The 27,230-nt window shown below is 38.9% G+C and overlaps 1 protein-coding gene across 1 annotated transcript in view; it reads left to right on the forward strand.

The window, feature by feature from the left end:
• Positions 1 to 27,230, forward strand: part of LOC138066134 (uncharacterized) — a 230,188-nt gene that overhangs the window by 77,919 nt on the left and 125,039 nt on the right. The window contains exon 3 of the mRNA XM_068933746.1: positions 5,746 to 5,923. Within this exon, the coding sequence (XP_068789847.1) occupies positions 5,746 to 5,923 (178 nt within the window). The remainder of the gene's footprint in view (positions 1 to 5,745; positions 5,924 to 27,230) is intronic.

Consider the following 27,230-nt stretch of genomic DNA (forward strand, 5'->3'; position numbering starts at 1 on the left):
CTTTTGTGCCCCAAGTGACCGTCCAGAAGTGGTCACCCACTAAAATGCTGGTTTATGAGCTAGATCCTAACTGCTCCTCCGGGCACTAGCTGCCTGCAGGATTTGATCCTCAGGACTCTGCTAAAGAGCCATCAGACCCCAGAAACCAGGGAGCCACCATCCCTTGTGGTGCACTGACAGACATACAGGAAAAGTGTCCAGTCACATCCCTTATATTGAGAGCAATCAAATGCTATTTGCACTAATATATATTTTTTCCTGTTGGTTTCTGGTTTCGCGTAGCCTATCTGAGTATCCTCCAGCCCAAGACAGTAATTAATCCTTTTTTTCCCCTCATGTAAACACCATCTAGAAAAACAGGAAAGCCGAAGCGCACACACAAGTACACATAAAAAGCTAATATCTTCGACGTACTCCACTAAGGTGTCTTCTGATGTGAGGTGCACCCTGTCCCCCGCCATGGAAACAACCAGCAAGCATTTCATGCAGTAGTTAGTATTTGAGTATTTACACAGTGAAGGAGCGTGTGGGAGCACACAGTAGGATAAACATGATTTGAGATAAACTTGGACAAGGACGGCTCGCGTGTCCAGGCTGAAGACGGCCATTCTGCTTGCAGAGGTCCACCTGAGGAACAGCAGGTCCCATGGTGAATAGTGTAGAGCACAGGCTGCTGCAGATGCTGCTAATTAAGAGGGGATGGAACAGGAGGGGTCACAGTGCACATACATTGAAGCATAATGTGCCAAGTTTTATTTATGCTTGATGCAATTGCAAGGTTGTAATTAATCATTGAACCTTATTGCAAATATTTTCTTAATTTAAATTGCAGTTATTTTGCAGAGGGAGTTGACGAATTTCATCTCCAGGGATCTCTCTCAAGGTAGTAACCTGTGTTTGATCAGTACTCATTTTGAGGCTGTCAGCTCTGTGCTCCCTGGATGTCATTTCTCTCTCTCTCTCTCTCTCTGTCTCTGTCTCTGTCCCTCTCTCTCTCTCTCTCTCTTTTTTTTTTTTTCCCTACTCAAGCTCCCTGTGGCATCATCTTTCAAATTTTTTTTTCCAGTAGCTTTGTTCATATTTCTTGGCTGCATCTCTCAGGCATCCAGAGCAGTGACAGAGAATCTAATAGCTGAATGACAAATGGCGTCCAGGGCAGTGAGCGTGTTTAGTGGCAGAGTGAGGAGGTCTGATAGCGCTGCATACAAAGGGATTTTTTTCTTTCGCAGAATGGCGGGACACAATGCAAGTATCTTCTTCCTCTGGGAGACGTGGGCTTCAAAGAGTTATGTTAATGGTAGCACAAATGGCTGTATAACTAAAACGTCACATTTTCTTTACAGTAGTAATAATTTACCCCAAAACACAAAAATGCTTTTGAATATGCTTGTTTCTTTGTGCTGACACTCTTAAAGGACAAACTGCAACAGCAATTGCTTTCATGCTAATGATTGCTGCAAGGAAGGACTTAATTTTGCAATTCATAAATATCGTTAATTTATAAACATGTTCCTTTCAAGCTATAAAGTACCCAATCAGACCGAAGCAATTAGAACTCTACATTTTTGTGTTTTTGATGTAACTTTATTGTGTCTGTCTGCACAGTCTCAATCTTATGGTTGCCTGTAATAGACTGTATTAATGAGAACACTACACTGAGCCAATCTCAGGAACAGCAGCTGTACCAACAAAATGCTCTCCTGAGGGATATTGATTTCCTTTCTTGGATGTACTTAAACAAAGGCTGGTATTGCAGACATCTTAACCTGTGTGTGCTTTAGGCTTCTGAATATTACTGCACTATTGCCTTTTATTTAAGAGAGAGAATTATTCTGCACTTTGGCAGAGGTGTTGTCTGAGATACACAGCCTTAGCAGGTTACTTAATAGTAGGTAACACATGCAGATAAACAGTGCTAGCTGTTTCTCAAGAATACGCTTTTCCAAACAGACTATTTCATCAATTATGTTTTTGGCATAAAGAAACAAGAGAAGGTGGGGAAGGATGGAGGAGAGCACAGCATTCAAAAAATTACTGAACTCTAGGTAGTGGAAATTGGTCATTCCCCTCATTAAAAATGTGTAGCATTTCTGTAAAAGCTTCAGAGAGGAGACCAAAATGGCCGTTTGGGATTCTTGGTGCTTGCTGCTTTCAATTCAGAAGATGCTCTGTCAACAAAGCCTACTGCTAAAGATTACAGGAAACCTGGGCAAGTGTAGAACAGAAAAAATTCCCAACCCTTCTTGCGAATGCAGTCCATTCATTTGTGGTGTTGGCGTTTGCAGAGACTACTTCCTCTGCATACAATGTGAGCATCTGCTGTTCTATTTGAGAACAACTTTATAAGACTCAAAAGTGCTTTAGATTCCAGCGTGAATTATACATCTGTTCTTCAGAAGCGTAATGATGAATTCTGCACTTATATTGACAGATAATTTTTATAAGTAAATTATTGAATGAATGGAAAGTAGTGCTGCAGATAGGCTGAAGGGGACATCATCAGAGTAATTTCACTTATATGTGCCCATTTTAATAGCTCTGTATCAAAAGCTAAGAAAAAGCTGATGCTTCTTGCTGAGCAAACAGAGGAACAAAGCACAAACTCATAAATAAAATGCTTAGCAATGATCAGGTTGAGGAGTGGCTGCCAAAGAAAACTGCTAAGGTAACACTCGTGGGCAACTTTTTCCACTGTCGCATTAGGACATTCACATTGCATTTCATGTGTTGAATTGCTGCTGTCCACAAAGGGCCACTTGAGCTCCCAGGCAGAGCTTAAGTAGTTGATCAGCAACTAAAATCGAGCCTGGAGCCAAAGGATCTCACTACAACGACAAGGTGGACAGGGAAGGCTTGTTTATAAATTATTTTTGTTTCTGGCCTGTCTCACTCTGAGCTTTCTCTGTTTCAAAAAGTTTGTTCTAATTGTGTTTGTTAGTTTATTCTGGTACTGTGATGCAGCATGGCTTTAGACCTTACGAAGCCCAGCAGGGCACTGGGCAGGGGACATGCTCTGAGAAATAGGTGCTGACAGACCCACCCCAGAGTGCTGGCAAACTTGGAGTCCCGTTACAGCTCCCCAGCTCTTGATGACATACGAGTGGAGTGACTTCTGCTTCAGAAGGAGCAGGATATGAGATGAGGAGGCAAAACAATAATTTTATTAAAACACTATGTGGATGGTATTTGGCTTAGCAATCGTTGCTGTTTCAGGCATATGATTATTTAGATTTATTTGGTATAACTTCTCTTCATGTGTCTCCTCCACCAGTGTCTTCCGCATAACTCTTTCTCAATCTCCAATCAACACATGATAACTATAACTATTTAACATAGAGGTTCAGGTTTGGATTTTAAATAACTGCCTTCTGAGGATGATTTGAGTCTGGGCCTGTTTTTACTTTTTATGAATATCTGGTGCAAAATCTAGTGACTTCACTGCATCTTCATTTAGGATACAGAAGTTTATTGTTCTGTAAGTCAGCAATGAAATGTAGTATATGATAATTGTACAGATTTTTTTTATTAATGAATAAAATACTGGCTATGACATTGGATATTGAATTGGCAAGATTTAGCTTGTGTTGCAGGAACCTTTAGAGCCTTTTCCAGGAAAGTATGTTTAACATTAAACACTTATTCCAGAAATTGCTCTTTGTATTGAGCTACAATAGAAACTTCCTGCCTACTTGGTGAAGGAATAGCTTTTGGGAATTCTTCCTTTTCAGTTTTCCAGGCTCAATTTTCTGTGTTTTTTCTTCAGTTTGGTTTAGGCATCTGCTTCATGAGCCACATAGGTGGTTAACTGTGGTGTGTACACCATTTTCAGTTTCAAGAACAATGTAAAGAGAAGGATCTGTTAAGAGGATTAACAAGGTGAATATGGGTAGGAGTCAAATTGAGTTGTGGTTGTATTAATTTGCCTCAGATGTAGGTAAAATCCTATAAATTATAAAGCTGCATTTGTATTAATTCCAAAGGGACACAACACGTGTTCGCAAGCCTATTTAGCCTCCAAGCAAAAAAGCCCCTCACACCTTGCCACCCCTCCTTGTGAAATCATTCATTGGACAGTAACTAAGGAGCTGACTTATAAGCTGATCACTGAGCGGGGTTACAATAGCAGCAGGATATGTTCTAGGCAGCAACAGCAACTGTTAGCAAAGTGTTGGAGAGTTGTGCTTCCATGCTGAGAAGATCAGGTCTGTGAATCCAGAGCCAAGTGATGTGTGGCAGTGACATCTGAGACACCCCACGTGTCTCATGGTTTGTTAAAATTTATTTCCTCCCTGACTTATCTACGCTTTCTGATTCCAAACCAGGCCGGCCCGAGTGGTGACAGGCCAAAAACTCTGTACCATGCCATCCGAATTTATATTTCCGTAAAGTTCAGGACCCTAAAGTATGCCAGTGACTAGTATTTCCTGTGCGACAAACCTTTAGGCCTTCTAATTTGCCCAGCTTACAGTGAAGAGATGACTCTTTAGAAGGTCGGTGCTCTGAAAGCAACAGGTATATCTGTGTAACCGGAAGCAGTTACTATATCATTTCAAGGACGTCCTGTATAACACAAAGTGGGAACATTGCCTGAAATATGTTCTACTTTTCAGCCATGATAAAATTCCTGAATAATCTTTCTCTGTACCTGAAATATATACTCTTCAGAAATCAATACTTTTCATTAAAGAGGAGCCATTAATTCCTTTTATATAGAAACCTTTTTGAGATAGGTCACAGGTTTTCACATGGAGAAAATTAAACTGTGACATTGCATCCCTTTAGATCTCTGTGAATCCAGTTTGCTAGTCACACGATTGACTTTTTAACACCCTGAGAGCTGACACTGTTAATCATTTCACTGAAATAGTTGTGTCTATTTTCAGTTTTTATTTTCTCCAGCATTTAAATCATTCAGTAAAATATTTAAGAATATTATACTGAAGAAAAGTAGTGCGATGCTATTATTTTCATTAGAGTACTTTGTGTCCTGGAGCATATTTTGGAAGTTGCTACACATAACATCAAAAGCATGTATTCGGCAATAACTCTCATTGTACTTTGGAAAAATGTGAATTCAGTCCTATGAAACACTGAAGTGTCTGTCTGTTCTGGAGACTATTTATGCTCATAATCGGCTCTCTGTATCGTTCTGCAGTCAGTTCATTTTTTCTCTTCTGTCTTGTCCCAATCCCTCCTTATTCTCCATTCAGATGTAGCCAATCTGCCTATGAATAATTTCAGTTCTGTAGGCTGCTAAGCTGTTTGTTTCTTTTCCCCATAAAACTGCATATATCTATAAATACTTATTTCTATTCCTGTGCTTAGGAATTGCTATACTGGACCAGATATGCATGAATGGCCTGTTTTCAGTAGCAACCAGCATTAGATGCTTCAGAAGACAGGAATCCCTCAGTGTGTAGGCATAGTATAATTCATCTGCCCCTCCCCTCCACATTAAAATTTGGCAGGCCCTTCTTAGCGGTTAGAAAAGGGCATAAGTCCAGAGGCAAAATCCAGTAACTCTCTATACTTTTTGCATGCACTTATTCTAGTCATGTGTATATATAAACATATTAAGAGTATGAAACCATATGGGTTACACTTCTCATTTTCCTTTTTATCTAGCAAATATGCTATACGTGTAGCATGTATACTGTCAAAACTACAGACGGAAAAACTGCAGGCACATGGAATATCGACCTACTTTTAGAAATGTAATGACAAACAGTTATTTGTTTTTTGCAGGAATATGTCACTGATGATCTTCAAATCAAACTTAAAGCATTCCTCTCTGGTCTGATAAGCCAATATATTGGGATGTTCTTCATCTTCTCTGTCAAATGGATTTTCACCTTTGGTCATCAATCTTCTGTGATGAGCCTCATCCCGTGGAAAAGGAAGCTAAAGACATTTGTATATACCAGTGAGTGGGTGAAATAGTTATCTCTAGGGGTTAGGGAAAGGTAATTTCCTATATTTTCTGCTACTAATATGTATGTAACTAATCTCTCTCTTTTAGAGAATATAACTTGTTATTGATGGTAGCTGTGACAGATGTCTTTGTTTCCAACTATTTATAGTTTCTTTTATAAAGGTTTGGCTGTAGAGAGAGGAGACAGATGATGTTCAGAGCGAGCGGTTATTACTCCTTCCGTGGGAGGGACTGAGTGTATGTTTGGGAAGAGTCCCCTTTTCAGAGGGTAGGGCTGAAAGAGTGAGAAGTGAGCCAAGGATTTACTCTGCAGCTTTGCAATGGATGGAGACTGCTGAAAAAATAGGGAACAGAGACGTGTGCATGTATGCACACATCCACAGCCTCAAGACAGTAGCATTTCCTACAAACCTGAAGGTGCAGACTTGTATACGAACACCTTTACTTCTCTTCTGGCTTATTCTGCAGTTTCCGTTTTGTTTTTTTTTTCTCCCCTCTAAGAGCTGTTGTAGTGTTGTCAGGTGTTCACTTTAAAGAAAAGAAGCAGACAGATATATATAAAATATGTGGCCAGTTTCTGGTGCTGTCACAAAAGCATATTCATGTTTCTGATAACAAAGACTGAAAAACAGTATCTCTGGTAAGGCAGCGGCTTCCTAGCTCTTATGATTTTTAGACTACTATATATTTTCCAAGAAAAGAATTATTTTAACTTTTCAAAGGGAACCCTTTAAAAACATCAGAAACAGAGACTGCTGTATAGCATCTATAACACTCATTGTTAGTCATATTTCATGGTCTTTTACGCAATTATCCTTAGAAGATGCAGACTACAGATTAGAAAGTATTATAAAAATACTTTAGACTTGATCTTGCACTTTGTTCCATGCAGTTAGATTTCTTCTTTTAGAGATTTAGGGATCATTTCTCCATAGAGGTGATTGAGGCCTGGGCAGAAACATATCCATGCAAAAGGAGGCTGTGGACTTAAGGTCATAACTTCTGGGCAGTTTCATAGTGGGTTTGGGTGGCTGAATAGTGGAACAGGTTGCCCAGAGAGGCTGTGGAGTCTCCATCCTTGGAGATATTCAAAACCCAACTGGACACAGTCCTGGGCTACCTACCCTTGGTGACCTTGCTTGAGCAGGGGTGTTGGACCAGATGATCTCCAGAGGTGCCTTCCAGTCCCAATGATTCTGTGATCCTGTGATACTTGCCTCACCATTGCTGACGAGCTGCTGCAATTTTGCAGATGGCTGCTATTTCTGTGGTATGGAGTCAGTTCACAGTTTCTTTTCAAAACTCCTAGACTTCACTTGCAAAATATGAAGAATAATCTTGATCAACTGACAAATCACACCTAACCCACCCGATATCAAAGTTTTTCTGTTTCTTCTCAGTTTGGATTAGTATATTGAAAACAATGTAGCTGAGAAATTCTGTGTTGATATATGTATACTTAGAGTATATAAATATACTCTATAAATACTTGGAGTATATATCTATATCTATAAATAAACTTACACTTACCTGTATAAATTTCATGGATAGAGTAAAGTTTGCTGTGAATATTGGACCAATGAGTTTTCATAATTGGCCATTGTCCTTATATATTACCTTAAGGCCTGTGTTCTTATGCATGTAAAGGAAAAAGATTTAAATATAAACATTTATTAATTGAATAGGGACTGATCTTTCTGTATAAAAATTCCATATAGTTCTATTGAGTTGGTCCTGCATTGAGCTGCAGCTGACCAGAGGTCTTTTCTTAGAAAGATAAATAGGTTTAATTTGAAGATGTTTTTCTCATTGATCTTTTTTAATAGTTAACCGCTGTGAAAATATACAACTAACTTCTGATTAAATTCACCATGTGACATTTAGACTTTTTCAGGTTTGAAAGACTGTTTGTTCCCTATGTTTCTTCCTACAAACATAGCTCTTCATTGTAGCTGTGTTGCTCATCAGTCTTTTGAAGAAAGCCCTTTTGAAGGGTTAATTTTTGAGGGTATTTTTATACTCCAGGCTCCTAAGGGCAAAGCAGAAGAGTGACTGGCCATGCTCTAGGGGAATGCATATGTTTCAGGAGGTGGTCATCATCTTAAATGTATGATTGTTCATTATTGGTTTATGACTAACACACCATTTTAACATTTCACTATTATTTCTCTTTTTTTTCTTTTCTCTCCTATTTCATCTTACTTTTCTTTGGGTTTCATTTATTAAATATTTTTGTCTTTTTCAGCGTCTTATGTTCTTTGTCCCATTTCTGTCCTTCCATCTTCCTCTCCTCCCTTGTTTTCCCCCTGCTTTATGCAGCCTATTATCTCCTTCATCTTCCTCCATTTGTCTTATTTGTCAGCCTCTGTGACTGATCTACCATTTCCCTTAGCCAACTTTAGTTCTTATTTTGTTGTTGCTTGGGAGCTTTTGCCATGACCCTATGTGCTCCCTTCACCTGGCAATTGACTGTGGCATTGCTGATGCCAAACTACCGTATGTCAGAGAGATTCAAGCTAGGCTAAGAGTGTCAGCTGCGTTATTTTCCCCATCAGCCTTTCTGCTTTCCAAAATTGCTTTTTCCTCTACTTTGTTAGTTCCAAATTCTTGGGCTACAGTATTCCCTAGAGCCTGCAATCCAAACTGTCTTGAATTAATATATGCCGCCTTTTCTCACTCTTATTCCTCAAGGGAAAGACAGAGGAGTTAAATTTGAGAAGACTCCTTGTTCTGTCAGTGCCTTTTTTTTTTCTTAAGAAGATAATATTGAGATTGTCCAAGAGCTACAAGCTGGTTTTATTGACTGCTATTGCTCTTTAGGACTCAGTTAAGGAATCCAGAGGCAGCTATAGTGTTTGTGCATATCTGCTGCATACTGTTGAAGGGATATGGTTCAAAAGCCATTAGCCCTCAAATCTTAATCCAGAAGTTTGACAAGAAATTTCAGCCTCACTTTCCAATGAAAACCTTAGCGTTAGTGTCCCTGCCCTACTCAATGCAGGGTATATTCCTTTCATCTGACTTACCAGAAGGCAGTATTTTCTCTGGAGAATCTGAGTTCGGATCGAAATAATAGAGGGAGCAACAGTTATCCCAGAATCTGAGATAAATTTGAAAGTTCAGTCGGGTAAATGAAAACTTCTATCGACCGTACTGGTAAAATAACTCATGAGCAACCCTGTATATAACAGGCTCATGAGGGAAATCTCTTTGTGCAGTTTGACATCATAGTTTTCAATGGAGATGGAAAGCACAAGGTTGAAGACAAACTAAATATGAATTAATAAGCTTTTGGTGCAATTAAGTTAAGACCACTTTTATATAGTAGATCCCTGCTATTCACTTAAGTGGATGTTGGTGCTTATTATATCCAGACTAATACACTTTTCCTATTGACTTTTCTTGTTTTCTGACAATAATGCAAAAGAAGTCCTTGGGATTCTTAACAGAATTTGGCATGTATTTTTTTCCCTGTTACTAGCTGCTAGATAAAATGTTCAGGTGCCTTTCAGAGCTAGTTAGGCTAAGCTAACTGTGAACACTTGTCCATTTGTTTGTAGGAAATAAGAATCGCCACCTCTGTAGCTGATTTGGACTGCTTTAGATTGGGGACTACCATAATGAGTCAAGTATCAAAGCAATTAAAGGGATCTACTTCTCAAGGCTATTGCTGCAATGTCCTCTGTAACGTGCATATGCCATTTGCACTGGGAGCCAGGCAGGTGCAGTGCTCCTTCTTGATGATGCTGTCTTTGAGGACTTCCTGATCCTTTTCTTCAGCGATTGTTTATAGAAAGGTGGAACAGGATTATTTCTGTGGTATTTTAGTAATAGACATGAAAAACATTCTTTTACTCAAGGCTGGTGCTGATATTAGATCTGACAAAGGAAACAGGGTTCTTCCTTTGTTCTTCTTAGCTGTGGCATAACTGAAGGAGGGCTGCTCACTTGCTGAGGGTCATCATCCTGCTTGGCCTGGGAGATGGTTCACAGCGGTGAAGAGGGCTGAAGGTCACAGGACAGAAGAACAGAAGAATAACGAGAACCCCCTCTTTGTAGCTATGAGGAAAGTAGTATATACTCTTAACTGATGTCTTTTACTTATCCTAGAAATGCAAGGGGGAGAGAACCTGTGGTAGAAAGCACAACTTCAATGAAATTATGTTCACAGTATTTTTCAAAAAAAAAAAAAAAAAAAGGGCTGGAGGAGTTCCCACAACAATAAAGCGCCCAATGTTCACATTTTTAAATTACTTGGTTCTTCAAAACATGCTATGATGTAAGAAATTAGAGTCTATATAACAATAAGAATTTTATTGAAACTGTTTAATTGGACACCAAATGAAAAATCTGAGTTTTATTTTGGAGAATGTAAAAACGTGGAATTTTTACAAACGGTAGTGAAATCAGGTTTTGATTATCTCCTGGCAGTTATTACCAATGTTTTTTTTTTTTTTCCCTGTTGTTTCTCTATTTTTTTCCTCAGGAAACAACAAACATAACCAAATATATAAAAGCATTCCTTGTGCTATATTTCTTAATCTCTTCCAGAATTGGAAAGCTTGCACAGTTTGTTCATAGGCCATTGCTAGTGTTCAGCATTCTTAAATTTGCATAGTAAAAATAAATCTACTCTCCAAGATGACCTATCAAGAATATTTTTAAAAAGTTTTTGGCCATTTTTTCTTCTATAATAACCCTTTCAGGATCATTTAACTGCTTATTTTTAATAATGGTTAACTAGAGCTCACTGAGTTTTACAAAGAGGGCTTATGAATAAACAAGGTGGGACTGCTGTTGCATAAGCATTGCTTATGCTTATGCAGTGACTATACACTGTTTATGACTGCTGGAAGACTCCAGTTCCTTTTTTTGGTGTAATCCTCAAAGATTTTTTCTCTGTAGAACTATGAATATAATTTTACAATTAATGCTGGAAATATGTTCTTGGCTAGGCACATTTCATTATTCTTTTAGTTGACACATAGTCGTGCAGTGAGAAAGCATACAATTCATCACAGATCATGAATAAATAGTAGTTGAGGTAATATGTTGCAAGCTATCCAGAAAAAGCTTTCATTATGATATATTGGTATATTTCTGAGTTTACTGACATATCTGAAGAAATATGTTCCTGTGGTTGTCTTGATGGCTGTAAAGTTTGTTCTGGACAAACTGCACAGGTATGTGTAGACTTTATCTTGTTGCTGAAGTCTTGCTGATAACTGATTTCAGTTCTGAGAAAAGTACCCTTCTGTGAAGTTACTTAGGGAGCGGTATTCAACTATGTAATGCGCTCCTTTAACCTCGTTTATCTACAAAAACAATTGTGTTTTTTTTTTCCTAGCAACTTTCTGTAAAATTTTTCTTGGAACTTCTTACTCTTTTCTGTCATAGATGCAGCTAGTGCTTGTCTGAAAGCTCTAGAATACACAGAATTTGATGAGAAATATTCAAAATCAAGATGAGAATATCAGGTAAATTATAATTCTTGACACTATCTAATGAATATCAGAAGTATCACTTCCCTTCCTAATTTCACACTCTAAGAAAGCACTGTATTTTTTTTAAATCCTCCTAAAACTAAATATTGACTCTTAGGGGGAACAAAACAAACACAACCCAGCTCTTTTGTTTAGAAAACATTGAAATAAAATATTTATTTTTCAAACTTTTTTAAGGCCAAAAGCTTCTCAAAGTTTGACCCATCTTTAATGAACTACAAATAGCCTGCACTGATATATATACATATACACGTATATATATATATATGTACATAGTTTGGATAAATTATCTTTTCCTTCCACTCTCCCCATATAACATTACTCAACCCTAGAGAGAGGGAATAATGGACCCTTTGAAAAATTACAAATGAAATCCAAAGGGGTGTGGGAAAAAAGAAATAAGGGAGAGGTGTGCGTGCTTGTGGGGAAGGGGCTAATTAAGAATATTTGAGCCTGCTGCGAGATATTTGTAAGCACAAATGAATCCCTTGATGGAATCAGTGTGTTATGTAGGCTGTAGCTCATCAGGGAAATTGCAGTGTTGAGTGGTCACAGTGCTGGTGTAGGTGTGCTAGGGCTACTGAGCAGCTATTTCAAGGGCAAGGCATGGCACTTTAGGGTCCTCAAAAGCAAGAGGAGCAGTAGATGTTGGTTTTTGTTCATAACAGTCTTTCTTGGCTCCAAGCAGCCCTGAACTTGTAGTCCCAGGGCAGCACTGAATCTATCAAGGCAGCACACTGAGGATTTTAATATGGGATGACTCAAGTGGTGAGGCTGAGCTGTGGGTGGTGCTGGGGTCCTTCTGACCTCCCTCTTGCCAAAAAGATGTGGAAGTGAGTGATGTTATTGTTCTGTCTTTTAAAGTCTTTGGAGCCTCTAAAATGAGTTTTTTTTAAAAAAGGCGACTGCTCAAGATTAGCACTAAACTCAATGTCAGCACTAGCAGTATTTATTGTAAGTTATCTTCAGAGTAGTGATTGTTTAAAACAACATATTGTAGAGACAGACCTATTTGCCAGCCAGTAACAACTTTTTTTTTTATTAATATCTGTGTTTTCACTTTCCCTGGCAAATATGGTAGGGTTGTTATGGCTTTTCTGTCAGCATTTTTGCATCATTAGCAACCACTTTGACTTTGGCATGTCTGTCTCTTCCTTCTATCTCATCTGTACCTGTGTATACCACTACCACTGTTGAATAGTAGAATTTACTAAATTGGGGGAAAATCAAGCTGCGTTTTTTTCCAGTGCTTACAAAACATTAAGGGCTAGGTACAAAGTGCTTAGCATGCCCTCCAAATTTAATTTGATTCGGAATTTATGTTTAGTAAATAATCAGGAAGGAGGGTCATTGACCTAGGCCATTGAACTTGCTTCATAACTTATCGAAACTTGTGGTTACTGATCAGGTTTCTTTTCTAAGAAACTATTTTGGAAGACCTATTCATTTCCACAGAAAGCAGGGAAAATAGCTGCAGGCGACCACACCCGTAGTTGTGCCTACCATTTAGCTTCCTGCAGCTAACCTCTGAATACAGCCACTTTGCTTCAGAAGTCAGTCACAATTGTACTACTTTGTCTTATTGTGTAGTCTTCTAATTAATAATATACGTTGTTGTTTATCCTGCACATTAGATAAAGACACCCTAACTTTAAATTCATGGTGGGGGAAAAAAAAACCCACATAATCGCAGAATTATGTTTCACATAGTTCAGGTTGGAAGGGACCTTTGGAGATTATCTTGTCCAAGCCCCCTGCTCAGGCAGGGTCACCTAGAGCAGGCTGCCCAGGGCTGCGTCCACTCAGGTTTTGAACATCTCCAAGGATGGAGACTGCATGGCCTCTCTGGGCAACTTGTTCCAGTGCTCAGTCACCTTTACAATAAAGAAAAGTTGTCTTGTGTAGTTAGAATTTGGAATAGATTTCTTCTGCTAACATGCAGCTCGATATAGATATTCTCCCCTGTGAATTAAATGGACATACTTATTTATATCTTTAATCAAACCTGGAAAAAAAAAAGAAGTCTCATGATGGAAGAGTTTGTATATTAGCCATCCCACTAATTTCTCTTCACATTGTTCTAAGATTTGCCTATATGAACCCAGGCACCACTGAAACAGTAACTAAAAGGGTTTTTTAAGGGTAATTTATTCAACAGCTTGGACAGCGGATACCTGAATACCTTTACTTGCAAACTTAGTGATAATGGCCAAGCACTTAACAAGAGTGGCATTTAGAAGATGTGGTTGATAACTGTCTTTTAACTGGCCATTGTATTACTATTATTTTGAAAGCTTTGTTATCTTGCTCCAAATGACTGTTCACTTCATGCAGGAGTCATTGGTGAAATAATTTTGGCCAGACAAGGCTGTCTAGATGAGAACAGTCCCTCTGGGTCTCAAGTTCTATGACACATTTCTGTAGAGGTCAGTCAGATTTCTGACACTGACCTCAGTGAAAGCAAGACATCTGGCCTTTCATAAATCACTCCAGCCTCCAGTGAGATGGTCACATTTGAGATAAAAAACTGCCATATTCTTAGGCTCAAAGGACGCATGCTAATTTGGAGTAGAGGAGTTCAGACTGAAATAGGAATACAGAGATCTTTAGATGGGAACGGACAAGCCCCAGAGGCAAATGGAAAGGCATGAGACCTAAAATTGCAGTATTAGTTGAACTAAAAGGAATTTCCATTTATTTTTATCTGAATGCCTGTGCTGTAGTGTTTGATATTACAAGGCCATTCATAAAAGGCTGCTAACTGATAAACTAAAAAGTCTCAGTTTAAATGACCAGGAAGCAACACTTCTGTGATGAAATAAATGCTAGAAATATTGACAAGAATAAATCCACACCATTCTTCTGGAGCAGTCAGCCTTCATCTTGGATTTTAATATTAACTAAAGAGAGTGAGTGGCAAATCAAACTATGAAAAGTATTTTTCAAATGCATATCATTTGCAAATAAAATTCCTCTTCTATTGAAGTACTTCTTGTATTATCAACTTTGACACAGTACTCAGCATAACTATCAGCAGCCAAGTAGTAAGTAAGTGTTTACAGGCTCAGCTCTTTTTATACTGAACTTTAGTGATAAGCAAATTTTGGAATCCTCAGGTATTATTTAATTAGTTTTATTTGTTAGGAGACTTTTAATGTTCAATTTTGTAAAAGTGGACAAACAAAGTCTTATAAATAGTGATTCTCTTTCTTCAAATTACAGAACTTTCTTATTTTCTAGTCAAAATTTTAAGCAGCCTTTGATACTTCTGTTCTTTCTTTTAGTCCCTTCCAAAAGTAGAAGATGTATAGGCCAACATCTGTGAGATGTACTTTGAAATCCATACCTGTTAAGTGCCTTTTTAAAGCTCCTTAGCTTCCTTCCCCCTTTTATTGATTTACAAGGTGGTAGTGTTAAATATTCTCAGAAAAACTAGGTTGCATGTTCTTAGTAACATTTCTGCCTGTGTACTTCCCTTTGCAACTCTTAGTAGGTATTTTTGCACTTCCCGCCTCAAGCCATTGTGGGCTGTTAGTAATTGCTGTGTTTACTTTAGAGATGGCTATAATTCAAGGGTAGGACAAGGTGTTTAATTTGTGCTATTGGTAAAAGCTTGTAATGTATTTTTAGGCAAATTCTTTCTGGAAGCTGTTAGGTAAATGTCCTATCAAATATTTAAGTAGAGCTATTTTTCAGTGTTTTTACAGGTGAGCATGCCTGAAGAATGTGAATTATGTATTTCAAGGAGCCAAAATGTTGTAATGAACCAGTATGAAATGAGAGCTTCAAGAGCTGGATTTTAATCTTGCCGTGGCCTCTAGGTGTTTCGGGGAACTGGGGAGGACCTTGCTATGTTGTTCCCTTAAGAGAGGAAGTTGAGAATGCTAGTCACATAAACTTCTTTCGTTTTTCCCTTTTACAGGGTCCACACTTGGTTTAGTGCTCTCAAGCTGTTTTCTTGGAAGGAAGTCCAAGGCTGCTTTTCAGTCTGTCCAGTATCGCAGGATCTAAGCCTGTACTCCCTCCCGCAGCAGCTGACTCGCTGGCTTTCTGCTGATGCTCGCATGAAGTCAAACTTCCATGGCTGCTGGTGACCCGGACTGAGTAGTTGTTATCCTTTGCTGTTCATCAGCATGTTCTCTAGTCAATCAGTATAAGTGATTTTTTCCTTAACCCAGTTGAGTGGAATGAATGTGGGGTGAAAGAGCATTCAGGGAAATATTTAGATGGCAGAAGGGAAGGCAAAAACCCCAGGCTGCACGGAGACAGCAGAAAGCTGTGAGCAGGGGAGGTAAACACTTAATCCAGACCAGCTCATAGCTAAGGCGGGCCAAAGCTTTCTGGTTTTGTCAGCCTCTAACATTCATCTCAATCAGCCAGTGAGCTAGTGAAGTATCTATTCTGTCTGGGTTAATTAGCATTTGCTCGGACCTTCCCATGTGGTCCAGTAATTGTACAAAGGATTCTTTTGTTCTAGTTCTCTTTTCTTATAAAGAAGGCTTAATTACTCCTCCCAGTTAGCCAACATGCCATTTAGTTTCAGTTAAGTTTGCAACTGCCCATAGATTGGGGTAGTCTTGCTGGCAGCAAGCTACGCCCTTCAGCATAATAATGCTTAGACTGGAACGTGTTATAGCTGAAACTGTGAGATTTGTGAAAATTGATTATAGGATATTCAGTTTCCTGTGCCTGGTGAAGTGTTTAATAGCTGGAGAATTAGGACTATTCAGTTTATTTTTGTCTATGTCTTAAAATATAGCTTCAGAATAATTGTGCCAGCATTTCATCTGGAGTTCTAAGTGTTGCTGCTGTAAATCAAGAGCAAGATTTTAATTTTACAGTAGTGCAGACGTAAACTTTACACACTAATAGTTATTTTTTATCGGAGCATTGAAAGAATGCTATGTCCAGGAATTTTACTTTTGCTTTTCAATCTTAAAAATTAAAAAGAAGTAAAAGTCCTAGTGTTTGAATTCCTGGGGTGTTTGATCTGATAGAATGTGTCACCGTTCTTCAAAATGGCTGGAGAAGGCTTAGGAGTGTTTATCATTCACTGGTTTCCTAAAATTACTTTTATAGTTCACCAGACTGCTGGGTCAGACAGCTGAAGTTCTGAAAAGGCAGTAATATTTTACACCCTTTTGCCTTTGAGAAAGGTCTTCACATGACTGGAATTACAACCATTTTGATTTTGAGTAATCTGAATGCAAGGAGCATTTGGGGGGGGGCTATAATTTTTTATTAAATTTCTGTTTATTTTTTCCTAAGTATTAAAATAAGGAAGAATTATGCAACTGTATCCTTATAAATAATGTCTTGGATATAGATGGGTTCTTGCTTTTAGTAACATTGGACTTCTGCACAGTTTTTATGCACTGCAGATATTTCTAAAGGTACATGTCAGATGTGAAAAGTAAAATCCTTATTCATAAATGTAGTTGTTTGCTTACCGGAAAAACTGATTGAGGTGAAATTAGGATTTGATGAGACAAAAAAAAGCTTTCAGTTTAAAACCTTTTAGCATTATTATTTTGAAGTGCTTACCTCAAATTCATTTTGCAATATTACCAAGAGGCAAGAAGAGCCTGATAGCACTCTTTCTATCGTAAATTTGTAGCAAGCCTGCAGCTGTGTAGCTCATTAAAAACTGTATCATTTAGGGATATTTTGAAAACACAGAGGTCCATTAAAAAGACTGGCAGTGTATGGTTGTCAAACAGACACGCAATTATTGTCATAATATTGCCATCAATTGGATGGGAGAAATTACACGATGAACTGAGAAGCTTTTTAAAATCCTATTGAGATTTCTCAGCACAGTCTTCCCTTTGTTCAGACCAGCCATCACCCATCTCTGAATTTCCACTGCGAGGACTCCTCTGAATGTTTGCTGGAAAACTCCCTGGGTGCCAGTTATAATTTTCAGTTTGATTTCTTCCTCCCCCCAGTTTGAGGGGGACAGTATTTTACTCCCGTTTTCATAATGCCAGTCTTACAGTCACTTATATTACCCTGTCCAGTCACAAAGATTAGCTTCTAGTTGTCAATTAAGTCTGGCAACAGCTTTCCTTGACAGCCACTCCTTTCTCCTGAGATGTTCTCCTCTTTCCATGCTTGAGTTGCTTGGGATAACCCAGATGGGTCTCAGGACTTCATCCCCTGGGAGTCTTGCTTCCTCACTGTATGTCCCCGCAGCATGCTGCTCCCCACAGCCCGATCCTTTTATGGCTACTATAAAAGTGGTCTGCATGTTTAGCTCTGCAGTGAGGTGATTACTTCCAAGGGCAAGTAATGTTCAAGCTTGTTAGGTTTGCTCAGACATCAAGCTATAGCTGCCTGAGCCGCGGCCCACCTCCTGCTGCCCCTTTGGCAATGTGGTTGCAGTGTGTGTGCACGGCTTGAAGATAAGCCCTCCTCCACGGCCTGTCCAAGGATCTCTGCCATATAGCTTCTGCCTCTGCTTGCTGGGAGTTGGGATGTGCTTTATGTTCCTTCAGCTGTCTCTAGTTCTTCTTGTTATAAACTGTGCCTCAAGGCAAGTAAAACCTCCTATTAGGGCACAAGCATCTTCTAGCTCTGGCTTCTTAATGTAAAGAAGCTCCCTGTCCCTAAGGAGGCTAGGGAAGGTCACAGAGAGGAGATGGGATGAGGACAAAATCACTGTTCTGGTGGCTGTGGGAAGGGTTAGGAAGCTGCAGGCAAAGTGGCAATATCTCCCTGAGAACTTCAGACCACCTACCTGTTCTCTTTCCAGAGATCTTTCACCTTCCTGCTTGTTCTTGGAGTATAGGACTTCTATCCTCAGACCCCTTGTCCTTCCTTCCCCAGCTCTGTGTTTCACATCCCTCAAGCAGCCAGATGTTTCTACAACAAGCACTAAAACTGTCCTCCTCACTTGCCAGCAGAGCAGCTCCTACCTACCTCTTTCTTCAGCCCTTGGTAAGAGTATGGAGGACAAGACCAAAGCCTAACCTTGTTCTATGGGAAGAAAAAGGAGGAGGTAGAGATCACAGAATCACAGAATGGTTGAGGTTGGAAGGGACCTCTGGCGATCTAGTCCAATCCCCCTGCTCAAGTGGGGTCCTCTAGAGCATATTTCCCAGGATTATGTCCAGGTGGGTTTTGAATATCTCCAGGGAAGGAGAGTCCACAACCGCTCCGAGACAGACTTGCAAGGATATTTTTTGCTCCTGTTGCAATTGGAAGGAGTCATTTGCTGCAGCTAAAAAATATCCTCTCCTCCACTTCTTTAATGCCTATTACATGCATTCAGTATTCAGTGTGTTCATTCACCAGCAACATCAGAGATGAGGTGAAAATAAGCTTATCTTCTAGAAGAGTAGTTCTCTCTTTCCTAAGTCAAATTGGGCATCTCCTAGCTTTGTCTATGTACTTTGATCTGGGTGTGCCCATTCAGGCAGAATCAAGGTCTCATTTCAGAGAATGGTGCTTAATGTCAGGGTAGCTGTTTTACCAGAAGTTTCTCTGGAAGGAAAGAGAGGAAGTTTTCTACTTAATTTTACTGAAAATAAGTTTGAATTTCTTCAGGTAGGACCAGTTAAGTGCGGAAGCCAAACTAAGGACATGTAACACAATTTTTTTTTTCTTTCTTGTATCTTTTGACATGGCTTTTACCTTTACAAGGTGTATCCAAAGATGGCTGGCAAAAGGGGAAAAAAACCCTTCTGTGATATCTACAAGTCAAGCACTTCTTGATGTATGACAATATTACCTTTACAGCTACAATTAATTTTTAAATATCTTTAAGAAGTTAATGTGCAGCATAACAGGATTTGTTTCTAAATATATAGCTACAATGCACTTATCACTTAAGTTCCTGTTTAACAAGCATTTTTTTTAGTCTGTGCTTTTTCTAAGAATTATAGGTTTGATCTTTAAATACTGTTTGTAGACTGTTAACCTGTTTAATGAGCAGTGACTTGCAGTGTCAATGTTGGAAAAGACGACCACAAAATGGTCATGAGGGGCTACTGTGTTTTTGGAAAATAATTTACCATTTCCCTGTACATAATTTAGCAAAATTACTCTAGAGTTCAGTTCCTGTCTTCCTTCCTTGTCCTTTTGTGAGATACTTGGGTGGTAGTGGGGAACTGGGAGCTGAGAGGAAGGCAACTAATCCTTTTTATCAAGGACTGCTCATTTAAGTAGTTCACCCTTCCCAACGCTGCACTGTGAGTAGGCATTTTAGCATTTGTTTTCTCAAACATATGAAATAGAAAAGCAGTGACCTTACTAAGATGTGCTCTCTTATCTTAGTGGTTCTGCGCCTGCAATTTTGGAGTAGCAGAGTTCACAAATGAGACAGACATACCAAGAATATACCGAGTTGTCAACTGTGGCCCTGTCTTCTGGTAGAAATAGATTGGGTGGACTGCTTATGTTTTTGAAACTTAGAAAATAAAAACAAAACAAAACCCCACACAGGTGAAGACACTTTCACTGTCTTGAGATTTGAAGACTAATCTTCCTTTTGGTGAAGCTGGGTGTCTTAGGCTACCGCAAAGAAGAAAAGAAAGGTGCTCTAGATGATGCCAGATGCATTAGAGGAGTATGAATTTTAGGTGATGCAACAAGAATAGGCAGGAGAAGAGCAGAAATAACTGGACAGGATAAGGATTGACAAGAGTTGGGACTGCAGCCTCGCATCACACCTATTCATAACAGTTCTGAACAGGTTTCAGCAGTCTTGGCTCTGTCCAGAAGCACTGCTTGCAGTGCTAATTGGAGATCCTCAATATGCCTGCTCCCTTTTTTTTCCTGCTGTGTTACAAGTCTGAAATTTTTGGAGGTTCTTGGGAAAGAACTTCATTAGGACTTGTGTAGTCCATACACTCAGTTCCTGCACGGTTCATGAGCCGTGTGCCTCGTAAGGAGCAGGATGGTGGTGTGGAAAAAAAGAGTAGATACCATCATTACAGAAGCTGCCTGCAGGGCTGGGTTTGGTACTTTGTTTGTGCATTACCTGTAGTACCTCTTTTAACAGCTTTGAACTTTGACTGAAAGTTTTACAGATGACTAGGTGTCTGCTAGTCCAACTGTAAAGGTTTTGTCTTTCGTCTTCCTCTGATTGCCTATAGTAAAAGGATGTAGAAAATCCAGGATAATCACATCTAAATGTGCAGCTGAGACTGGCAACCCTCTGTTAATCCTTAAATGGTTCTGATGGGTCCTCCTTAAAATCCTGCCTTTTCAGAAAAGTTTTTCCTCTCCCTCTTCTCTAAGCATTGCCTATATATATGTATATGTATTTTTTTTTCTTTAAAACATCTGTTTGCAGTAAATGTCATCACTATGGCACTTGGAGAAAAGAAAACGTCTGCAGCTCCTATGCTTCTCAGAAGCTTTCCTGTATCTTTTAGCATCAGAATACATCACTCTTTCCTCTTGCAGTACATCTTAGTAGGCATTTTTAAAGTAATGCCAGGGATTTGACGCTCCTTGTTTGAAAATAATTAACTACACTAATAAAAAGGAATCATTTTAACTTTCCTGATACTTATCTGAAAAAGTTAGTCTATCTTTCCTGTTGTTTCTCTATGCTTCAACAGATTGTACTTACATTTGTATTTTGGTTTTCCTTTTATTTTTGGTTAAAGTATCTTCACAGTACCAGTGAAGCACCAGAAATAGAGTTAAATGTTCACTGGAAGAAAACTTAATATGTATTTCTGGGCATAATATATGAAGCATAATATGGTACTACTGATTTTCAGATTTTTCAGCCATATTATTTACACATAAGAAAGTTAACCTTTTATTGGAGAATGGGATAATTTTTTGCCTCAGTAATAGAATTTTTTATAAATATGCAGGTGAGCTGGTGATAATTTCATCTCTGGGCTAAAAACACTGGATCCTGTTAGTTTTTGATATTCTGTTAGTGTTAAGTTCAAGTGCTGTATTCATAAGTTTGGGGAAGCAAAAATTTGCAGGTGAAGACAAAACACTTGTTGCTTTCTTTATCTTTTAACCCATGTGGATTCTAATGTAAAACTACAACCATGGTATCACTGCAGTATTAATGCTGACATGCAAAGGTAATATTTTTGTGTATGTAAGTGCTAGCGATGATTTATCTTACTATACTAGTATATGGAGATTTTCTAGATACTGTAAATTCTTATGTCTTGACTTGCCCTTACTATAGGGTATGAATGATATATCCTTGCCATGTTTTGCTAGATTTGGATCTGATTTGCTTCTGAAGGTTGTACACACCTTTAAGAAAGACTGCTTCTCTTTGTAATGAGTCTAATTCTATCCTACCTAACAAGCAGGATTTGTATTGAGTTCTGTGGGCATCATATCTGATTTACCATAGCAGAAACGCCATAGTGCAGTGGTCTTCCTTCATTTGACCATTTTTAGTGACTATAAAGGAAATTTATAAATTGGACGTAATAGCATGGTCTTCGTTGTTCTGGGGACCAGTCACCGTAGACAAACGTGTTACACTCAAAGATATAGTCTAGCCTTCTCCTTCCTGATATAGTAGATGTTTCTGGCTCAGCATTTTGGAAAGAATCAATAACTAAATGGCGTTCTTCAGTCTTCTGTTTAAACACACAGATGAGGCTGAAGGAATTCCCTTCTAGTTGTACTTTGTTTGCACAAAGTCAGGTGGTTTTGGGGGCTATAAAGTCTGATAATTCTCAGTGTGCCTAACTGTGAGCCCATTTTTCACACCTGCTTCTCTTCTAAAGCCCTAATAAGATTGAGCAACGGGTAAAATTTGTGATTTTGAGCTGTGATCAGGCGTTGGTTTAGGATGTTTAGGTTAGATAAAAATATACCCATCAACTTTCAAAATTATAACTTGTGACACATTTGTCAGGCTTGTAGCATCAATCAAATCTTGCAGCCAGTGACTGGAGTAATTAGTTTGTCCACTGCTGTCCTATCTCATTATTTTAATAGACATTTTCAGGGCACAAAAGATGTAACATGTTTTAAATCACAACTATGTAGAAACAAATGCATATGGCAGTACATCTCATAAATTCTGTGCTTTTTGTTCACTTACACCACTCGTCCTTCCAAAGTTGCTGATTATTAATGCCAGCACACTTGCCTCTATCACCACCACTTTGGCAATGAGTCTTTCTCTTTCTCCTCACCTGTTCTTCCCTCTTCCACATGTGGTATATATTGCGTGAATGTAGATTTTAAGTTGCTAGGCAGAAGATCTTCCTTTTATATTGCCTGCTCTACTGGCCCTGCCAGTCTCTTTGTTATACTTTGAAATTTGGGTATAATATTTTGTGTTTGAGCAGTGCTACAGAGAAAGTGGTTGGAGGCAAACAGGATTACAATGTCTCCTTGCACAAAATTTTCTAGCACCTTTCAGAAGACATAAAATCAGTCTGTTTCTCAAATAGCAAGCAAAAATAGCCACATTGCCGCAGTTAATCTTTGTTTAGCAAACATCAGAGTAGAAACAGTGTTTGACCAAGGCGCAGATAAAAGAAGAGGAGGAAAGATGGTTGCAGCTGAGGTGCCGTGCTAGAAGAGCTAGTGGCATTTCTTGCCATGAAGAAGGAGCCTGAAGCATGACTGAAGTAGAAATTTGACTTTAGCATGCTGGGATTTAACTTGCTGCTCGCTTGCCAAAAGAAGTGGAAATGTTTCAGATATTGTTTTCAGAGTGCAGAATTTGATTGTGCTGTACTGATCAAGAAGACCCTTCCAGTCCTTTCACGCTAGGCAAAGAGAGGAAAGGGAAGGCATATCAGAAGACTTGTGCATCATGGAGCCAGGCTGGGCTCAGTAAACAGAGACCAAACCAAGAACAGCTTGTTTACAAACACAGGTGAGCTGGTTCATGATCAGTAAGGTAGGGGTAAAAATGAAATTAAGTGGATGTGTTTAACAATCTCTTACTATGTTAATGTGAACAGAGGAAAAGTGAAGGTATCTTTCTTTAACTTCCTGGGGGGGGAGGGGCAGAAGGGGATAATATTGCTGAATTACACACCCTCCCTTGTGACGGGGCCATTATATGGCCTGTGGCCATATAATTATGCAGTTTCCAGTTAAGATTACTGGGCTGCTATTAAAGTTAGTATCGGCAGTTTTAACTCAATAGTTTATCTGAGTACCCAATACAGAGGTGCATTTAACACAGTAAGATCTGACATAGCCAAAGCTAAAACGTGGAGTCGGGGGCCAAAGACGACGGAACCTTGATGGACAGACAAATTAGTTTTTGGAGAAAAAGGAAATAAAAGGACATTAGCTGCAGCAGACTTCCAACTCTTGACTCAAATGTCCTCTCATTTGGGTGTGTTGGGGAAGAATTAAGTACTAGATTGGCTTGGTGTGGATGATTAAGCAGTGACATAATCTCTTTGGTTAGGGTGGTTTTTAGCTTGAGTGAACTTTAGTTTAGGATTTATTGTCCTCCTCATTCCTTGTTCTCTTGGTCTTCATACCCATTTGTCTCTTCCTTTTTCTATTTGCCTACCTCACTACTAGATAGAATTAGTAGGACCTTACTCGTTCTCCACATCTTTTGCAGATCTTGGTCAATTTACTTGGCTAAAAGGAGGAATACTGTTTTGGGTGTGTTTTCTTTTAGGAGAGCAATTTAATTACTTCTGTCCTCTAATTACCTCTATGCTTTAGTAAGTCTAGAAATAAATAATCGTTCTTGAGAATATAAGTTTACAAATCAAGACTAATACTCTGATAGTAAACATGTTTCTACCTACCCTGAAAGTATGTGCAACAGAAATTTCATCTGATCATATCTTTCTGACTTCTGAATGTCAACTGAATGTTTCTCAGAGTGACTGATTTCATCACAGGCTTAGATGAGAACATAGTTTAAAAAGCACTATGTTGTTTCATACTTATCTACTACTCAGTCTAAGTTCTTGAAGAATTTTTATATCAACATTTCAAATAAATAAAATTTCACATATGTCAGAAAGTAGTTAGGGTTCTGAAGATTGCCCTTTCATAAACATCATATTTCCAGAAACTAGCCATTTTGAAACCTAGATGTAACATGGGAAATATTTTTGCAACATTAATACAGTGGCTGTTACCAGCAAGAATGTAAAGAATTATGCTTTTTCTATCGTTGCTCATACTTGCCAGAGCACTAGATTTCATAAAGTCTCTTCAGAAGTTTCAGCAGCTGAAATCTAGCCACCGTCTGCTCCTCAGTATTAGCTGTAAACATACAAAAAAGGAGATCTTGGTTTTCATGTCTTTCAAGGCCAAATCAGCCCTATTTTTGTGCAGCGACCAAGGAAAACATGTACATTGCTGGCATTGATAATGACAACAGAAAGCAAGCACTAACTTATTTGAGCAGCATCAAAATACAGGACTCCTGCAGGGCTTTCTGGTTACTTGGCCTGCGCAGCTGCCTTCCCAGCTGGGAGCTCTAAATCAGTGCTGTGAGAACAACAGAGATGATCATAATGCATTTGTTCATAATGGCAATTTTCTTCACAATGGTAGAAAGGTACTGTTCAAGTAATACTCCAGACTTGTGTTTTCCATTTGAGTGGTTCTTAGTTTTTACTGTTGGTGTATAAATTCAGTCAACTCCATGTGTCTTGATGGTGTTGGGGATCTGACCTTCAAATGGGTTTACAGAAAACACTAAAGGATGGAGCCACTCATCACGAACCAAATGTGTTTTGGTTTAACTCAGATGTATTTCCTCTCTCCCCTCCCTCCACTGAAGTTTTTGTCTGAAGTTTTGCTTGGTCAAATTCTGCTTAGATGCCAGATGCAGGGCAAGCAAGACAAGTGTCCTCGAACCTCATGTTAGACCCATCTGTTTCGCACTGGCTGGGAGCTGCTTGGGCATGGTACTTCTCTTGCCACTCTAGATCTATTTGCTATACCCTCTTCCGTGAGAGGTGAAATAGGGACCTGGTGGATGCAGTTTGTCTTGCCAAATAATAGGCATTTCCGGAGTAGCTGTATCCCTGTGAGGCAGTCCTCTAGATTCTTTGCTATCAATAGAGAGAGACTTTTTCTAGGAGCTATTCATCTTCTGTATAAACTTCAGAAGTCTACCTTCAGATGAAATGAGCCTAAGAAGTGCCCCTTTTTTCATGCTGACTATAATAAAAGAAGAGTTAGTAGCTAGCTCAGACGTAAATGTCTAGGTAAGGTGAGACAAATACCTCCTGAGGTAACGATATTGGCTGTGTTACTTGGCAATTGCTCCTTGCCAAGAGAAATCATTATAATTTGAAAAGTGGCGTTTATACTCTGTATGATGTTGATTGACTGAGCACGGTGAGAGGCAGGTGGCTGATGGACATCCCTTTGGAAATACAGCAGCAGTATTCCATAATGCCACTCGTAGACTTTGGTTCTCTACAAATTAATGAGAGAGAGGCTTAACTACTGAAAAAAATCACCAACTGACCTACTAATTCTGTTGGGTAAGGTGTGTAGACAAAATGTTTAAGTTGGGCCAAGATGTCTAAATGGTGAAGAAGGACCTACTAGACTTGCTTCTGTGCCTTTAAATATAGGGTAATCAAAATGAGTTTGGCAGTGTGGGTCTGTTGGATGTAGTCACAGATTTTTGAAGGGGAATATTGTGTGGTTTTTGGCTGTATGTATTTTAAAAATAACTGATATTCAAGTCTTCTTTCTGGATGCATCATATATGAATATATAAGCACTATATTCCAGACTTTTGGTCTTCAGTGTACACTGGTTACCTTATTGCACAGCCAGTGTTGTGTCACATGATGTGCTCTGAGACTTTTGGTAGATATCTGCCATTTATTTTAAAAAGATGCTATCTGATCAAGTACGTATTGTAACATACTTGGAAACTGCTTACTGTGTTACTAGGTACTCAGGTTTTGTGTCATACGGCTAGCAAACTATTTAACTCCCTGGTCTTCTAGACATAATTAGACTGATACATTCCACTAATGCTTTGGCCAAGAGCAGTGGTGAGAGAAGCTTCTATAATCCATATTTAGGGAAAAACTTCTACTTCCTACTAATTCACTTTGCTTATTTTCCTGAGCAAGAACTGTGGAAGCTAACTAATGTTCCTGTCAGGAATATTTTCCATATTTTTCTGTTGCTAATAGTTAAGGGGAATGAAAAGTATGAATGATGCATTTTGGCAAATGTGACAAGTAGCAACAAGAGCACTAATCTGAGTCTCAGGTGACCCTAGTTAAGTTCCTTGCTCCAATATGTATATATCCTGTGTGTTTCTGGATGTGTCCTTTTGGCCTAGGTTCACTCAATAAGTACTTACTTTGGCAAGCCCTTTAAAAAACAAAACAAAAACAAAAAAAACCTTGTTCCGAGTTTTACCTAGGGTTTCAGTTTCATTACAAAAATATCACACAGCTCTAGTTTCTGATTTTCAGCCAAACCTTAAGTCATATTCCACACCTGACTGAGATAGCTTGCTAGCATAACAGGCTATATTCTTACAATAGTTGCAAATCACCCAAAACAAGATACATCAGTAATCTTGTAAGGTACAGCCTCTTGACACCAAAGACATTCAGAGGAAAAACAAAACAAAAAACTCAGCCAACCCACAACTTTCAAGTCTCTTGTGGCTTATCCACTATAGTTTATATGTCAACTTTTTCACCAGGATTTTTTCCACGGTTCTAAAACTAATCATTTGTTCTCATGCCTCAGTTTTCCTCACAGCCCTTTTGATCTTCTCAGTGTTTGGAGTTCTTCACTTTTTGCTTGTTGTGAGTAGATGAGAACAGAAGTGTCTTGCTGTGCACAGGAGATGGTATAGCTTGGGCTTAAAT

The sequence above is a fragment of the Struthio camelus genome, chromosome 2, assembly GCF_040807025.1.
Source record: "Struthio camelus isolate bStrCam1 chromosome 2, bStrCam1.hap1, whole genome shotgun sequence".
NCBI lineage: Eukaryota > Metazoa > Chordata > Aves > Struthioniformes > Struthionidae > Struthio > Struthio camelus.